This window comes from Salvia splendens, unplaced genomic scaffold, assembly GCF_004379255.2.
Source record: "Salvia splendens isolate huo1 unplaced genomic scaffold, SspV2 ctg922, whole genome shotgun sequence".
NCBI classification, from domain to species: domain Eukaryota; kingdom Viridiplantae; phylum Streptophyta; class Magnoliopsida; order Lamiales; family Lamiaceae; genus Salvia; species Salvia splendens.
This window is the reverse complement of record NW_024599609.1, coordinates 1-15,698: the sequence shown is the minus strand read 5'-3', so window position 1 is coordinate 15,698 and position 15,698 is coordinate 1. Positions and strand designations below refer to the sequence as shown.

At 33.4% G+C, this 15,698-nt stretch overlaps 1 protein-coding gene, 1 long non-coding RNA gene and 1 pseudogene across 2 annotated transcripts; all 3 read left to right on the top strand.

Moving 5' to 3' along the window:
* The first annotated feature begins 804 nt into the window (after positions 1-804).
* On the top strand, positions 805-2,512 carry LOC121791814. Its single transcript, XR_006048741.1, has 2 exons — positions 805-938; positions 1,472-2,512. It is a non-coding gene; the product is annotated as an uncharacterized LOC121791814 (long non-coding RNA).
* Positions 2,513-2,771: 259 nt separating this feature from the next.
* LOC121791812 (heavy metal-associated isoprenylated plant protein 37-like) lies at positions 2,772-3,687 on the top strand. The gene is made up of 2 exons (XM_042189638.1): positions 2,772-2,779; positions 2,883-3,687. The coding sequence occupies exons 1-2, from the start codon at positions 2,772-2,774 to the stop codon at positions 3,685-3,687; spliced, it is 813 nt and encodes a 270-aa protein (XP_042045572.1).
* Positions 3,688-8,282: 4,595 nt separating this feature from the next.
* LOC121791813 lies at positions 8,283-11,866 on the top strand (annotated as a pseudogene).
* The last annotated feature ends 3,832 nt before the right edge of the window (positions 11,867-15,698 follow it).

The following is a 15,698-nucleotide window of genomic DNA, read 5'->3' as shown; positions in this document are numbered from 1 at the left end:
TGGGATTGAAGAGGAAAGTTTGATGTAATAAACAAGTATTTTCTTGGAATATATAATCAAAGCAATGAATGAAGGTGAAAGGATAGGCGGCAGTCCAAGAATTTATATTGGCACATGTTATATTGAATTATTCTTATTTTTCCACTTTGATGTTTTCTTTATATATGTTAAATTATAAAGAGATTAAAAGTTTGGAAACTGGGAAAAATAATCAAAGAAATAATTTAAAAGCGATTCATATTGCATTAGTACAATTTTGAATTAGTAAGATGTTAAATACTTTTATTGAACTAGTACAATTATTCACACTACTTTTGCAATAAAAAATCTCGTATTTTTATTTAGATATCAAACTTCTAAAATATAGAACGACAAAGAGTGCTCAATAGTATTATTTTTTATTTTTAGGACATGACTTATTTTATGTATGCCAATATATTACAAATGCATTTTCCATGTTTATACAAAAACACTTTTTAAATCATGAGGTCTCAGTAATAGTACTATATATTATCTGGATTATATCCATCAATATTGATCAATTAATTTCTTAAAATCATAATTTGTCAAACGTGTTATAAATTTCGTCGACATAAAAGGAAATATATATTTAAATGTTTTAGTTGCAAAGTAGCAAAAAACATGATATAAAATAATAAAATGTTCTAGTTGCAGAGTAGAAAAAGTGAACAAGTCCAAAAGAAACAACAAATTAATTTAATAAAAGGATTTGTCATTGTAATTAAGATTAGCAGTACAGTATTTTAATGAGAATAATAGTATTAATTTGTCGCTGACTATGCCCTAATTTTGACTTTCTAACTCTTAATTTCCCAAACATCAAATTTCTGATTTAATTGAGCTGAACTAACATAGATTTCTGCAAATTTCTGCAACAAATCTGCAGTAAAGGCATTTCGTTTCGGAAGTTCGAAGAGGTATTTTCATATACTCCTGTTTCTATACGATCATCAACATCCATTACTGTAAATCGGCATTACTGTAGTTGATGAAATTTCTTCGCATTAGCATCCCATTGAGCTGATGTCCCGTTATAATTGCAATTTGCAGAAACAATCACTTATTTTGGTTGATTTAGACTGAATACCAACATCTATGCCGTTCTTGATCACTAAATTATGTTGATTTACTGCATAATAAAAAATTTCCTATAAGCAGTCAAGGTGCTTGCGAAAAGTCCTACGTTTGCTAAGAAAGGAAGGCACCTGCAATTTGAGGCCGATATGAACAAACTTTTTATCATGTTGAGATATCATTTTTAAGTGCAAATTTTATGCCAATAAGCTTAATCAGTGAGTGAGCTAACTGAATCAATGTTCTGAGTTTTTATTTTTTATTTTTAATTTTAAAATTGTTAATTTAGAGTTGGGTTCTGAGTTATTTAAATTTGTGACTTTTTGTTATCAATATTGTGGATTTTATTTAGCTGATTAATGTGGTTTATTGTCAGCTATAACCGGTCGAATGCGTGCAGAAGAAGCCGATGCGGATGAGATCGTTGAGATGGCAAGTAAAGCCACTCTTGAAGAGCAACAAAGGCAAATTCAAGAAAATATTCACGAAAAAATAAGTACTTTCTGAACGTATATGGATGACATTCTTCGTCCTGATCCAAAGATGGTGAACGCTACTAACTTGTCATCAGAAGCAAAACTGCCCCTCGGCGTAGTGGCCTAAGTCTTGCTGTTTGCAAGACCACACCGGTGGTGGATCATAATCCCTGTGATTAAAATTCTTAACGATCGTCAAGTAGCGTTGGTGTCATTCATATCCATTTGCATTTTAGTGTTTTGGTCTCGAATTATTTTGTCATGTAAACCTCCCAAATTTGATGATTGCGGTACTCAGGCATGGCTGTGCCAGAGACAAGATGATCAAGCATTGCGAGGTTTCAAGCCATCTCAAATTCAACACTAGGATGCTGGCCATGGCTTGTTTCTGGATGGCGAAGCCGTAATAGCTATTTACCTTGGCAACACATACTCACCGGCATATTACCAATACATTCCCGGACACCACAGAGTTTATTTAGAGAACCCTTATTTGATCAAGAGATATGATGGAACAGTGATGAATGCGCAGCCCGGTGGTGAAGCTCGTGAAATGTGTGACGGATCAAGTGCTCCACGGTCCGAGCTGTTGAATGCTGAAGGCGATGTAAATGGCTCTGATCGGATGTGGAAGCTGCTTCGTAAACCATTAGATGGCTCGAAAGTTGGGGGTGGTAATTAAAGGAGTGGTTCTTGAAAGGAAACATCCGATCTCTTTCTTCATCTCGCAACCATCCATCGAAGGATTTTCTCCCTAATGTAATGGTGAGAATCTGAGCAGCTACATCCCGGAAGATGGAGCTAAGCTTGGCTAGTTGATTTGATCTCTGATGTAGTAATTCACAGAATCACCATTGAAACTTCTCTATGCAAAGATCAAGATATTTCAAATATTTCCTATCAATTTTATGTGTGGTGAAAAATACATAAATTTTCGTGTATAGTCAATTTTTCACAATCAAATATTTTGGCAAAACTAAGTTCTATGTAGTGTATCCGTGTGTTCAGTGAAAATTTAAATTGACAGTGATGACATAACAAAATTAGTATTCAGAGCATCCCCATCCGTGCTCTTGCCAACGAGCACAGATGTGGGCCCGGACCCACTTTTACTCTCCGTTCTTAGGTAAGAGCACAACACTCACAATCAAATATTTTAGCAAAACTAAGTTCTATATGGGCAAACATTCGATTACTTAAATGACATTGTTTAATACTACAACTACGTTGCAGTTACGTCTTTAATTTGTACACATGTACGCGCGCATTATGTTAATAAATTTAGACACGAAACATTTTATCCCATTTCAGGTGTGTATCAAGTAAAGATAGATGCAGAGCTACAGAAGGTTACTCCGGCAACGTCGATTCGGCAACTCTGGTGAAGAAACTGGTGAAAGCCGGCAAACACGCCGAGCACTGCTCCCCAAAATCCAACCAAAACCAGAAACAGATCAAACCCAAAGAAGACAACAACACCCCCAAATCCAAGAAACCTCACGTTCCCAAAAACAAACACAGCAACAACGATGATCAACAGCGGCAGGAAGAAGACGAGATGCAGCTGATCAGAGACAAGATCAACCACCTCTCCCTCCTCAAGCAGCAGGCCGACGCCGCCGCAGCCAAGCGCAGCAATGCCGCCAATTCCAGTGCTAAGAAAATGAACAACGTCGTTGCCGGTGGTAGTGCTAATGGTAAGAAGGGGAATCAGACTCCTAACACGAGCACAAACACGAGCGCGAACAGGTCTGGGAATGAGTTAAGCACGATGATGAATTTTGCGGGTTTTCATGGAAACGGAAGTGGGAATAATGGGATGTATGGGGCTCAGCGACCGAGTAATTTTAATTACTCGGTCGCGCCTGGAGGGGAGTATCCTTATCATGTACCGGCCTCGGGGTTTGTGAACTTGCAAGGCCGGTATGGGGGTTTCCAGCACCAACACCAGCACCAGCAGCAACAGATGTTGTATAATCAGAGCGCCTTTGTGCCTCCAAGCACCGGTTATTACTATAACTATGGGCCGGAGGCGTATGGCGGCGGTGATTATGGTGGTGGTGGTGGTGATCGTGTGTTTGGTGATGGGAATGAAGGGGGTTGTAGGGTTATGTAGTTTTGGACTATTCTTGGATTTAGTTTTTTTTTTTTATTTATAAAATTCGAGTTTATATGTTTGTTGTAGTGTGGACTATTTCTTGATTTGATTTTCTTGTATGTTTTGAGTTTTGTTGAACTATTTGGTTTTTTATGTTATGATGGAAATGATAGTTGTTAAAAGTAGAATCTACTGCTCGGTTTTTTTTTAAACGGAGGATCAACAATGGTTCCCCATCTACCCTCGAGATGACTCGGACCCCCGACCTAACGGTTAGGGGTGAAGCGTTTTACCACCGAGCTGCGCTTCGTTTGTTTGGTTGGGTATAAACGAGTCAACTTGCCAGCCCCAGACCTGGTACCTGGCTAGTAAACTGTCACCCCAAGGGAAATTAATCCTCAAGTTAGGCCTCCCAGGGGTCGAACTCGTGACCTCCAGGATGGACGCGGTATCTAAGCGCCCTTTACCTCTAGGCCAAGGGGCTTGGATAGAATCTACTGCTCGGTTGTGTGCATTTCGTGTTGTGTTTAGGGGTAATCGATGAGTGTGGTTGAGTTGTATGAGACGGATTCGTTGTTAATTAGAGGATTAGAGTTTCGATGCTTAACTTTTGGTGCTTTAAATTGTTAAACAATTAGCTTAACCTATATAAGGTGTGTAAAAATCAGTAAATGGATTAGTTATTTGGCACCTTGGTGGATGACATGTGTTTGGAAAAGAAAGATTTAAAAGGTCACACCTACTAACATCAGTTTTCGGCCTCAATATTAAGATAGATTGGGCATTTTAGATGTATTTGGGCTTTGCAAATTGCAAGGTGTGGAAATGGAGAAGACTTATCATATTTGATGGGCTTTTTAGTTGATTTTGGGGTTTGTTGGGCTTGGCGCAAGGCCTTCTTCAAGAATATAGATATGATGTTTCGGCCCAATATATGGATCCACTACTTAAAAATGTACCAGCAAAAGCTTTACTAAAATTACTAGATATGGAGTAGTACAAAGTTATACTTTATTCATGTTCATAATACTTTCATGTGACAATCAATTACGAATTATTCTATAATCTAAATCTATTTTCAATTCCTTAAAACATCTATATATATAGGTTCCGTTCCATTCAGTATCATGAAATTGAGACAATCGCATTGGTATTAGAGTCTATGATTCCAAATCAGGAGAAAAAATTCCCTAGTCAAGGAATACCAAGGTGACAATCCTATTTGGTATGTCATACTAATAAAATTTTGACATATGGAAATATATATTCTTCTAATTCCAACTAGATCAATAAATTATAGAAGAAAGCTTCTGCATATTCCATATATAATACACGCACTACATATTTACACATAAAATAAGTATTCAATTATCGTTTCATACATGCAATGATAAAATTGATTCATATAGTGTTCATAGAATTAATGTACACTAATCAAAATTAAATTAATGTCAGTACTGTTACTTGTATTATTTTATTTTATTTGAACTATTACTAATATTAATGTGCAAGTAATACTATTAAAACTATTTAGAACTGTATATTTTACAAACATAAAATATATATTATTGTTTGGAGGAGAGTTTATACACATAATATATATTTTATTATTGTTTGGAAGAGAGTTTTTTATACCTTTTAATTAAAATTATTACTTGTTTTATTTTATTTAAGTTTTTTGATTGGGGATCACGATAACTTATATTGTAGTAATTTATTTTTTCATAATTTCAAATTTAATTGCTATGTCATACAATAATCATATGTCGTATTTTGTTTATGAAATTTTCATGGTACATTACAAATGATTAATATAATAAAATACTACTCTTTTTTAGATTATCTTATTATTATTATTATTATTATTATTATTATTATTATTATATTTCTATAGTTTAACATAATATATTAATATTCATATAATTGATGTGTAACGAATAAAATAAATTAAGAACTATGTGAATACTATAAATTAAATTAACAAAAGGAAAGATTTAAAATATTATCTTGATTTATTTTATTATTGCACCTTAATTGTATTATATGAATGCATGTATGAAACGATAATGGAATACTTATTTTATGTGTAACTATGTAGTGCATGTATTATATATGGAACATGCATAAACTTTCTATATAATTAATAGTGTGAGGTTATATCAAGAGTGTTTCCCTAATTTATTTATCTAGTTGGAATTGAGAGAATAAATATTTTCATATGTCAAAATCTTATCAGTGTGACATACCAAATAAGATTGCCTTCTTGGTATTTCTTAACTAGGAATTTTTTCTCCCAAATCAGATGTTTGGGACTACAAAATATTTGAATCTGAAATTGAATTACGATTCAAATTCTTTCTCAATTCCTTATTTTGAGTTTCATATAAAAAAAATAGACAATTAACATTACCCGATGCACACATAAACATTACACACTCACAATACCCGATGTTCTTTCATATCAATTACGTAGATATCCAATTCCAGTTCGATTCTAATTACGTGTACCAAATGAACCCATATACTATTATCAAATAATTTCAATAACTAAGTTCAAGCTCAATGATTATGCAGATATGTAACTTCAAACTCAATTTAGAATCTAAGTCGATCTTCAGCAACATGTGCATCGGTATGCCTCGTGTCTTTAAGAGCATCTCCAACCATTTGAACTAAACTCAAACTCATTTAGTGTAAATGTCACATCAAATATGATTTTACTTCAACCATTACACTAAAATTAAACTTCAAAGAATATTCTCTATATTATGTTTTTTTCTCATAAAATTTGAAAAAGTTTTGGTTTTAATTTAGTGTAAACCTAAAAGTAGGTATTTTTTACTCAAAAACCAAAAAAAAATTAATTTTTTAGTACCATTAAAGTTAATTATCTATCTCACTTTAGGTTTTAGTATATCATTGAAAATGATCTAACTAACTCATTGCCCTTTATATCATTCAAGTTCAAATCCCGCCATTTACAATATTTTTCTCACTGCCACGAATTTTAATAATTTGATTTTCTTAATTAGTATTCCTGATATGTTGTAAATGAAATAAGGATTCTATTTCTAATCGAGTTTAAAATTTAAAAGCTTAGATATATATTAATGCCATAAATAAATTATGGATAGATAAAAAGAGCAAATTGTGGAAAAAAAATATTTATGGATGGAGTGAATGTATATAGTTTGGCACGGAAAGTTGAAACGATTTTCAAAAGTCAATACTCTAATGTTAAAATCCAATACTTATCAAAATTGATTATACTTTCCCTATTTTTCAAAAAATTATGTGATCCTCAAAATAGTCAAAAGTTGCCTTGTCAGTTACGAGGGACCTTTTTTATGCTTGGAAATCATGAGCCAAATTTGTCTGGATTGTATATGTCAAAATTCCATAAATTCATAGATAATTAAAAGATGTGGAAATCATTTATTTGAAAATCAAATGGAGTAAGAAAATCCACGTCATTCAATTACAAAAGGCATAAAAATCTTATGATGGCAGAAGAATTAATCCTTTCCGTAAATCATAATTCGAAAAAGCAAACAATATGTTATTCTTTTCAATAGTGACCAATCAATAAAGGAATTATTCCCTTATTTTAATTCAATTAATTAGTGAAACTGTTGAAAATAGGCTAGCAAAATTATTTTGAAACTATAGTCAAATTTATTAATGCCAAAAGTTTAAATTTTCTATTGAAATTCAAAGAGTTAGACAGAGTTAGTGGATACAAAATAATTATGTGAAGCCACTTATCAAACCATAATTGATAATACTAATGCTATCTGACTTTGAAACACAATAAAAAACAGCAATACCCACACCATTGAACGAAATAAATTAGGTAATATATAAAATAACACAATTAATTAAATAATAAAAATACCTTTGTGCGTGTTCTTTTCGTGAATAATATTAGTATTACATTTTAAACATATCAACTCAATTTAAGTAGTCTAATTGTAACATTAGCATATGTCTTGTTTATGACTTATTTCTGAAATTTGTACTACATGCCAGTGTGAAAGCATTAGAAGTCTGAAAATTTATTTTTCTTTTACATGAAATTATTATTAATTACAGATGCTCAAGATAATTTACATTTATCAGTATTTACTTAGTAAAAATTAACGGTAAAAATAACTTAAATCAAATTAAGCAACAGCCTAAGAACGGTCAAGTTTCTTATTATTGTGTGTATCATTTTGTATGAATGCTAAGTCCCTTTTTCACAAGAATTAACATTTCATACTAATTCTTAATTAATGATATTAATTTAACACCATTTCCAACAAGTTTTTACCCGCCACACGCGCACACACAATACACATACTTCGCTCACACGCTACACACTATACACACGCTGCACACACACATTGTGCAGAATATACACACAATGCATAACTGCGCGTAGACACACACATGTACAATATACACGTGTGTGTTTATGATTATATGTATATTATGTGTATTCAGTGAGTGTATGTACCGAACGAACCCTTAAACGAGGTTGAGTACCTCAAAAAAGAAATAAGAATCTATTAGGTGAGGATACGATTTTTGAATTAAATCTATAAAATGCCACACCCCTATATATAATTGGACACACTTCTTATTTCTCAAATCTCAATCCTCTCTCTCACACACACACATACTATACTCCTTTTCTTATCTCCTCAAATTTCATGTGAAGCTTCTCATTCCTTGCTGTCTTCACTCTCCTCTCTCACACACAAATCAACAGAAAAATGGTGGGGAGAGAGAAATTGGTGATGATTTATTTCCTAATAAACATAATTCTAGTGAATTTTGCATGGGCTGAAGAAGATGAAGTGATAAATCCATCAGAGTTAGAGATGTTTGTAGATGAACTTCCCGACATGCCCAGAATCAAAGGCTTCGATTTCGCCCACAATTCTCCAGTTCCGACCAACCTCAGTATTGGAATGTATCAGAAGCTATGGGTATGTTTTTATTATTTTTGCTCTCAAATCTTTACAATTCTTTCAAATGTGCTCATAAACAGTAGCTCTATTTTAGATGATTCTTGATTACTTGTTACTGTTTCATTTTTTCAATTTATTTTATTAACATAAATGTGTGACTTAATGTGACTTTTCCACTGATCCATTTTCCTTGTTGTTTTTGGGAGAGGATCCCCTGCTGTGCACAAATCACAGCAGGGCCTGCTGCCCCATACACCACCATTTTATATTATTATTTTTTTATAAAAAAAAATAAAAATTTAATATTTTAAAATTATTTGTGAGGGGCAGCAGGGCCCTGCTGTGATTTGTGCACAGCAGGGGATCCTCTCCCGTTGTTTTTCTAGTAGTAGAGCCCACTTTTAAAACAAGTGTTTTGCATTTATCTTTTTGCTATAAGTCTATAACAGTAAAAATAAAAGTATAGCTATTTATGAATTTAATGCACCCATATGAAGATTTTCGTGTAATAAATGCTATTAAAACTATTTTACGGTTTATATGAAGTTGTTGATTAGTGTAACAGTGTAAATAATAATGTTACACAAAATTAAAAATTCATGGAATAGCATGGACTAATTAAATACACCACTGTGTAAATTTTTTGTATAAAGCAAAATAGTACTACTATATACTTTACTATATTTCCGTAATTTTATCTATCTATAAAAAGACTAGATTGACCCATTGACTCCAGAAAGAATATGATGCGAAATTATTTAAAGTAATAAAGTTTCTCTCTTTTTTGTTGTAAATAAAGTACTTAAGAGTATTATTTAATTTTTCTCCACGTATTTTTTTAGTAATGTGTTCTTTTCATATTTTTCGTGCTGTCTTTTTTACATTTTTTTAGATTCATAAACACTAAAAGAATATCTAAATCGTCTGTTTAATTAAAAAAGCTACTGGTCGGATTTATAGAAAAAAGGTTTTTTTTAATCAATGGAATAATCTTTTACTCAAAACAAAAGTTACACCAGGCATGTGAAAGAAGTAAAATTTCCTAATGCAACGCAGAAAATATTCAAAATAGTGTGTTACTATAATAAGTATTACTAGTAGTTAAATAAATTCTGTCACTGTAGGAAATAAAGTTTTCCCACTAATTAATCCACTATCACTTTACATTCAAATTTCTTTGACATTTTAGTACATATCAGCATCACTTTTTTGGTAGATAGGAAGAGTTTAAAACTACATTTTCACATAAATTAAATAAATAAATTTCAGAGAAATGTAATTAATAATCTCCACTTAGCAATCCCTATCAATTGTACCCTGTGAATCTGTCATTAACAAAAATGAATGCTGTTTCATTATAATATTGTTCTTTCACATTTATAATTCATCCATAAATTTGATATTTTTATATGCTACAAATTTGTTTTTCTTTAATTGCAGAAATTTCATAGAGATTTACCCGCAACACCAGTTTTTGCATATGGTACAACCAAAAAAAGTGCAACAGTTCCTGGGCCCACAATTGAAGCCCTTCATGGAATTCACACACACATAAAATGGATCAATTATCTCCCTTCAAAACACATACTACCATGGGACCCCACAATCCCAACCGCCACACCTCATAAGAGGAAGGGCATCCCCACCGTGGTGCACCTCCACGGCGGCGTTGATGAGCCCCAGAGCGACGGCCACTCGGGCGCATGGTTCACGGCCCGGTTCAAGGACCGGGGCCCTTCCTGGACGAGAAAAAACCTACAATTACCACAACTTACAGCACCCTGGGACACTATGGTACCACGATCACGCGATGGGGTTGACCAGAGTCAACCTCCTAGCCGGCCTAGTTGGCGCCTACGTCATCCGCCAGCCAAGCCTTGAAATGACACTTGGCCTCCCATATGATGAGGAGTTTGACCGCCCGTTGGTCGTGTTTGATCGCAGCTTCAACAAGGACGGCTCGATCTACATGGACCCAAAGGGGAACAATCCAACCATCCATCCCCAGTGGCAGCCAGAGTACTTCGGCGACGCTATCGTGGTCAACGGGAAGGCGTGGCCTTACATGACCGTGCGGCGAAGGAGATACAGGTTTAGAATCATCAACGCTAGTAACGCGAGGTTCTTCAACTTCTCCATCGACAACGGCCTGAAATTCGTTCACGTAGGATCCGACTCGACATACATTGAAAAGCCGGTCACGACCAATTCCTTCGTGCTAGCGCCGTCCGAGATCACTGACGTGGTCGTTGACTTTTCAAAGTCAAAGTCAAAATCAGCAATATTGACCAACAGTGCAGCATATCCGTACCCCTCGGGTGACCCGGTCAACACAGCGAATTGCAAGGTCATGAAATTCATCATCAAATCCGAACACGAATCTGACACCTCAACAATCCCCAAAACACTGATAAAATATCCCCCACCAAGTCTATCCGCCACGGGCGCGCTAACGAGGCACATCGCTCTGTACGAGTACACGAGCCCCATCGATGAGCCCACACATCTCTACATCAATGGATTGTCCTATGATGCCCCGGCCACAGAGACGCCAAAAGTGGGGACCACAGAGATATGGAATGTGATCAATCTAACGGAGGATAACCATCCGTTGCACATACATTTGGGACTTTTCGTGGTTCTTGATCAGACGGAGTTGGTGGATGTGGACAAGTTTAAAGAGTGTATGTCAAAGTACAACGACGCTATCAAGTGTGGGGTCCACAAGTATGCTGTGGGCCGGAAAACAGAGGTTCCCGCCCACGAGAAAGGGTGGAAAAATGTGTTCAAGATGATGCCCGGACACATCACTAAGATACATGTGAGGTTTTCTTACATTCATTCCAACGAGTCGTATCCGTTCGACGCGACTGCTGAGCCGGGTTATGTGTACCACTGTCACGTAAGTTCTTTCCATTCCTATCTTTATTTCATTTTTTTCGTACAAATTGCTTCGTGAGTAGTGCATTTTTTTATGATGATTCTAATTGAATTGGTTGCAGATTTTGGATCATGAGGATAATGCGATGATGAGGCCGTTGAAGTTCACGCACTGATGGTGAAATGTGTTAATTTGGTGTGGTGATTGGATATAGTTTCGACTTATAAGACAGACGAGAGTTATCTTGCAAATAGTGACTAGTGAGTGTGAAGGAGTTCATTGTTGTGTTACTTTAGTGTAGCAATATTCGAACAACAATAATATAATGGAGTATACTATATTGATAAAGTGATTACTTTTAGTTGTTGGATTTTCAATATGAGATTTTCTTTCGTGCACGGTCCTTTATGGAATAGAAAATTAGTTTTCAGCTTAGTTGACGATATTACTAAAAATACAATTAAGATGTTTTGACATTGCTGCAATAGTAAAACACAATCATTTTTATAAGATTAATTGCTATAAATTTTTTGAAATTTGGTCCTCATTTCGCAATTTTAACAATCAAGCGAAAAAAAATCATTAGTTTAAATTTATCCTCATTATCCCATGACACATAGTTTATGTGAAATTGAATCTAATATGTAAGTCGATGTATCATACACATATGTTACAGTGATAGGTTAAATGTCGTCGTCAGCTCATAAATAAAACGATAAGTTTAATTGAAAAAATCATCAATAAATTACACATAAACGACTGTATTTTTTTATTATAAAATAATTAAAAGCAAATCCAAATTTTATAGTAGTACTAGTTTGTTTTAAATCTGATATTTAAAATTGCAAGATGAAACAAAATTTGAACAAACTTTAAAAAAAATTCAATAATTTTTCCTTTGTTAAATAGGATTTTGGTTTTGCAAGTAAATACTTTATATTAATCCATGTTAGCATTCACAAGATCCATTAACAAATAATCAATGTTAGAAATAAAGGTATATGTAAACAATTTTTTTCTTATTTCGGCCTATAGCCCTTAGGGTGTCCACAATAGGGAGGACACGGTGGCCGCCGTGGAGTCGGCGGCGCCGCGCCTCCCTATAGTGCTGGACACATGAGGCGCAGCGGACAACACAAGGCCAACTTGTCGGCCTGGACGATGCGGGGTGTGGAGAGCCGCGACGGTCTATTGCACATATCCGGCGCTGGACAACTTAATTTTTTTTTCGTTTATTTTTAATAAATACTCCCTTCCACTTCATTTTCACCCTACACACATCTACACCAAATTTTTGTTCTTTTTTAAATTTCCTTTTCTAATTTATTTTCTTTCCGATAATTTTTATTCACATTGAATTAAAATACACAAACAATTGCAAAATAAAATGTGTCCAAATAAAAAATATCCTCTATTGCTATGGACATTTTTTTATGGCTGTGGATAAATAAAAGTGGATGTGGACAAATAAAAGTGACTTGTCATGTCCTCCCTATTATGAATACTCTTAGATCACGAACTATATATAAGCCCAAAAGCCAAAAGTATATCTAAGTCTTTTTTGTAGTGCTACAATTTATATTGATTTTATTTGCGTAGCATCCATATGACATGATATGTAATTTTACGATTAAACTAATGGGAATGAAAAGATTTCCTAAATAAAATAAAAGAAAAAAAAATTGCACTCCAATCAATGGCCGTCCAAACATGTGGATCAATGAAAATGTCAGATTTAATGAATTTGGAAGGTATATGTCTACAATAATTGTTAGCTGAATTTGGTATGTTTATTTTTTTGGTTACTTGTCTGGAATAATGATTAGTGGATAGGTACAGTATTTCGAAATAAAGAATTTTGGAGCGTATCTCTAATAATTATAATTTGACACCTACCTCACCGCTGCTCATTCTGAAAATCAAAACATTCTCATTTTATTATTTTGAGAAAAAATATGGAGTAGAAATTAAAAGTTTCATAAACAAATGAAATTCACACTTTATTGAATTATTATATTTATAAAATTAATATATAAAGAAGAGATATAGTATTTCTTATTAACTTTTATAACCTTTATTGCCATATATATAAAGTTATTTTCTTATTGTAAAATACACGTTCAAAATACGGTAACATCTTTAACTTGGTGGCGCTATTATACATCGATGCAAATAGTATCCAACTGAGTAAACATTTCATGTGCTCGTTTAATTTATATCCGTGATTATTTTTGTGTTTTATTCTAACAACTACTACAATTTACTTTTTGTTGAAAAAAAACAATAAAGAGATGAGTAGAGATAAGCAAATGAGCTGTTTTGTATTATTCCTTAAAGCAAAAAAAAAAAAGTTTGGTTGCCTAATAAGTCTCACAAAAGGGGGCCATTTTTCAACATAGAATTCGCACTAGAGCATATAATTTCCCAATATGTTATGATGTGTTTGATAAATAAAAAATATTAATTATGACTTATTACAGCATATAGTTTCTTAACAACCATACATTATATTCTGTCAACTGTACTCGTTTGTTTCTACCAAATATATAAACCAATTTCTCCTTTTTGTGGCCCCAAAATATACCCTATTTTCTTTTCTATATCTCTCTCTCAATAAAATATTTTTGTTCCGATTTGCGCGTTGGTGCGAATTCATTATTGAAAATGTTGTACGTGTAGATTAATCAATATAATATTTATTCTATCTCCTAATAAGTTTTTTCATTTATAATAATCGACAAAGTATAAATGTGGACAAATATATTTAAAAAGTTGCTATAATAGTAGTCTTATTATATATATACTATACTGCCTATAATTAAATGTTAAATTGAATGGAGTCTAAAGTTTACCTGCCAAAAAATGAAACGTTACATATGACAACAAAAAGGAATCTAAAGTTTACCTACCAAATATAACAAAAATGAAACAAAACATATAGTAACAACAAACATTCTGAAATAGCATAGAGAGATTTAATAGTGAACGAAGAGAATATAATTTAATAATTTAAAATAGGCTTAAGTAAAATAATTGGACGGATAATTAGTGTTCGAATAAATCAAATTTTCGATGCGAATAGTGATCTTGTATAAATGTTTATGCGTCATAGGATTTTACTAGTATTTGTATTATTTTCGATTTTAATTAGTTTTGAAATTTAATAATATTTCGTGTTGATTTAAATTTTCAAATCAAATCTAATTAATTTCATAATTCAGATGATCGTACTATATAATCCTGCAAATAATTTAAATACTAGAAACTAATAGTAGTACTATCATTTAAAATTCCAATGTCCTATAATCATGGAAATAGTTGATTATGCGAATTCATTAGTTTTATGTGGAGTAATAGTTTTAAATATACATGAAATATTTAAAATAATCAACACATTTGCATAAAATTTTAAAGATTATTAAATAAAAAAATAATTATGTATTATTCGAGTTGCCCACCAAAAAATCAATTTAAATTTTTTTATAGATTTGATTCCACAATTCTAGAGATTAATTGTTAGTTGATCTCCATCAAATTACCACTAAAAAAATGAATCGTAAAATTGGATATAGAAAATCTGTTAGTTTAAAATTAGTCGGATATGATGGGCTATTACAGCAAACCTTTATAATAACGTTCACATCCCATACCACGATGTCGACATTCCGTTTGTGAAAATGCCAATCAGAAACCTCGCTACCGCTCCTGAAATGGCCGGCGAAGTTACGACTCTGGTGAACGGAGCCGTTCTTCTCCGCCTCGTCCGAGACGTCGCCCGTATCTCTGCCGCGGGCTTCTCCGGTTTCTTCAAGAGAGAATGCACGGAATTGGGGAGAAGAGTCTCGCTTTTGGCTCATTTCCTTGAAGAAATCGAAGATTCGGAGAGAATTCGACATAATTGTCGAATGGGCTCTTCTTCTTTCCCTAATTCCGGCTTCGCTGATCTGAATTTAGCTCTTCTCGTTGCAAAAAGGCTCCTGTTTGCTGCTAACGGCTCCGATAACTCCGAGCTCTCTTGTGTAAGTATGTTGCAAAAATGCTCCTTTTTGTGTACAATTTGATTTATCAAGTTTATAGAAGCATTTTTGTGAATATTCAATTACGTTGATTTGAAATGCTTTAACTGAGCAGTTATTTTAAGTTAGTTTATCTTGTTTGATTTCTGCATTTTAGGATGATGCCACAAAGAAAAT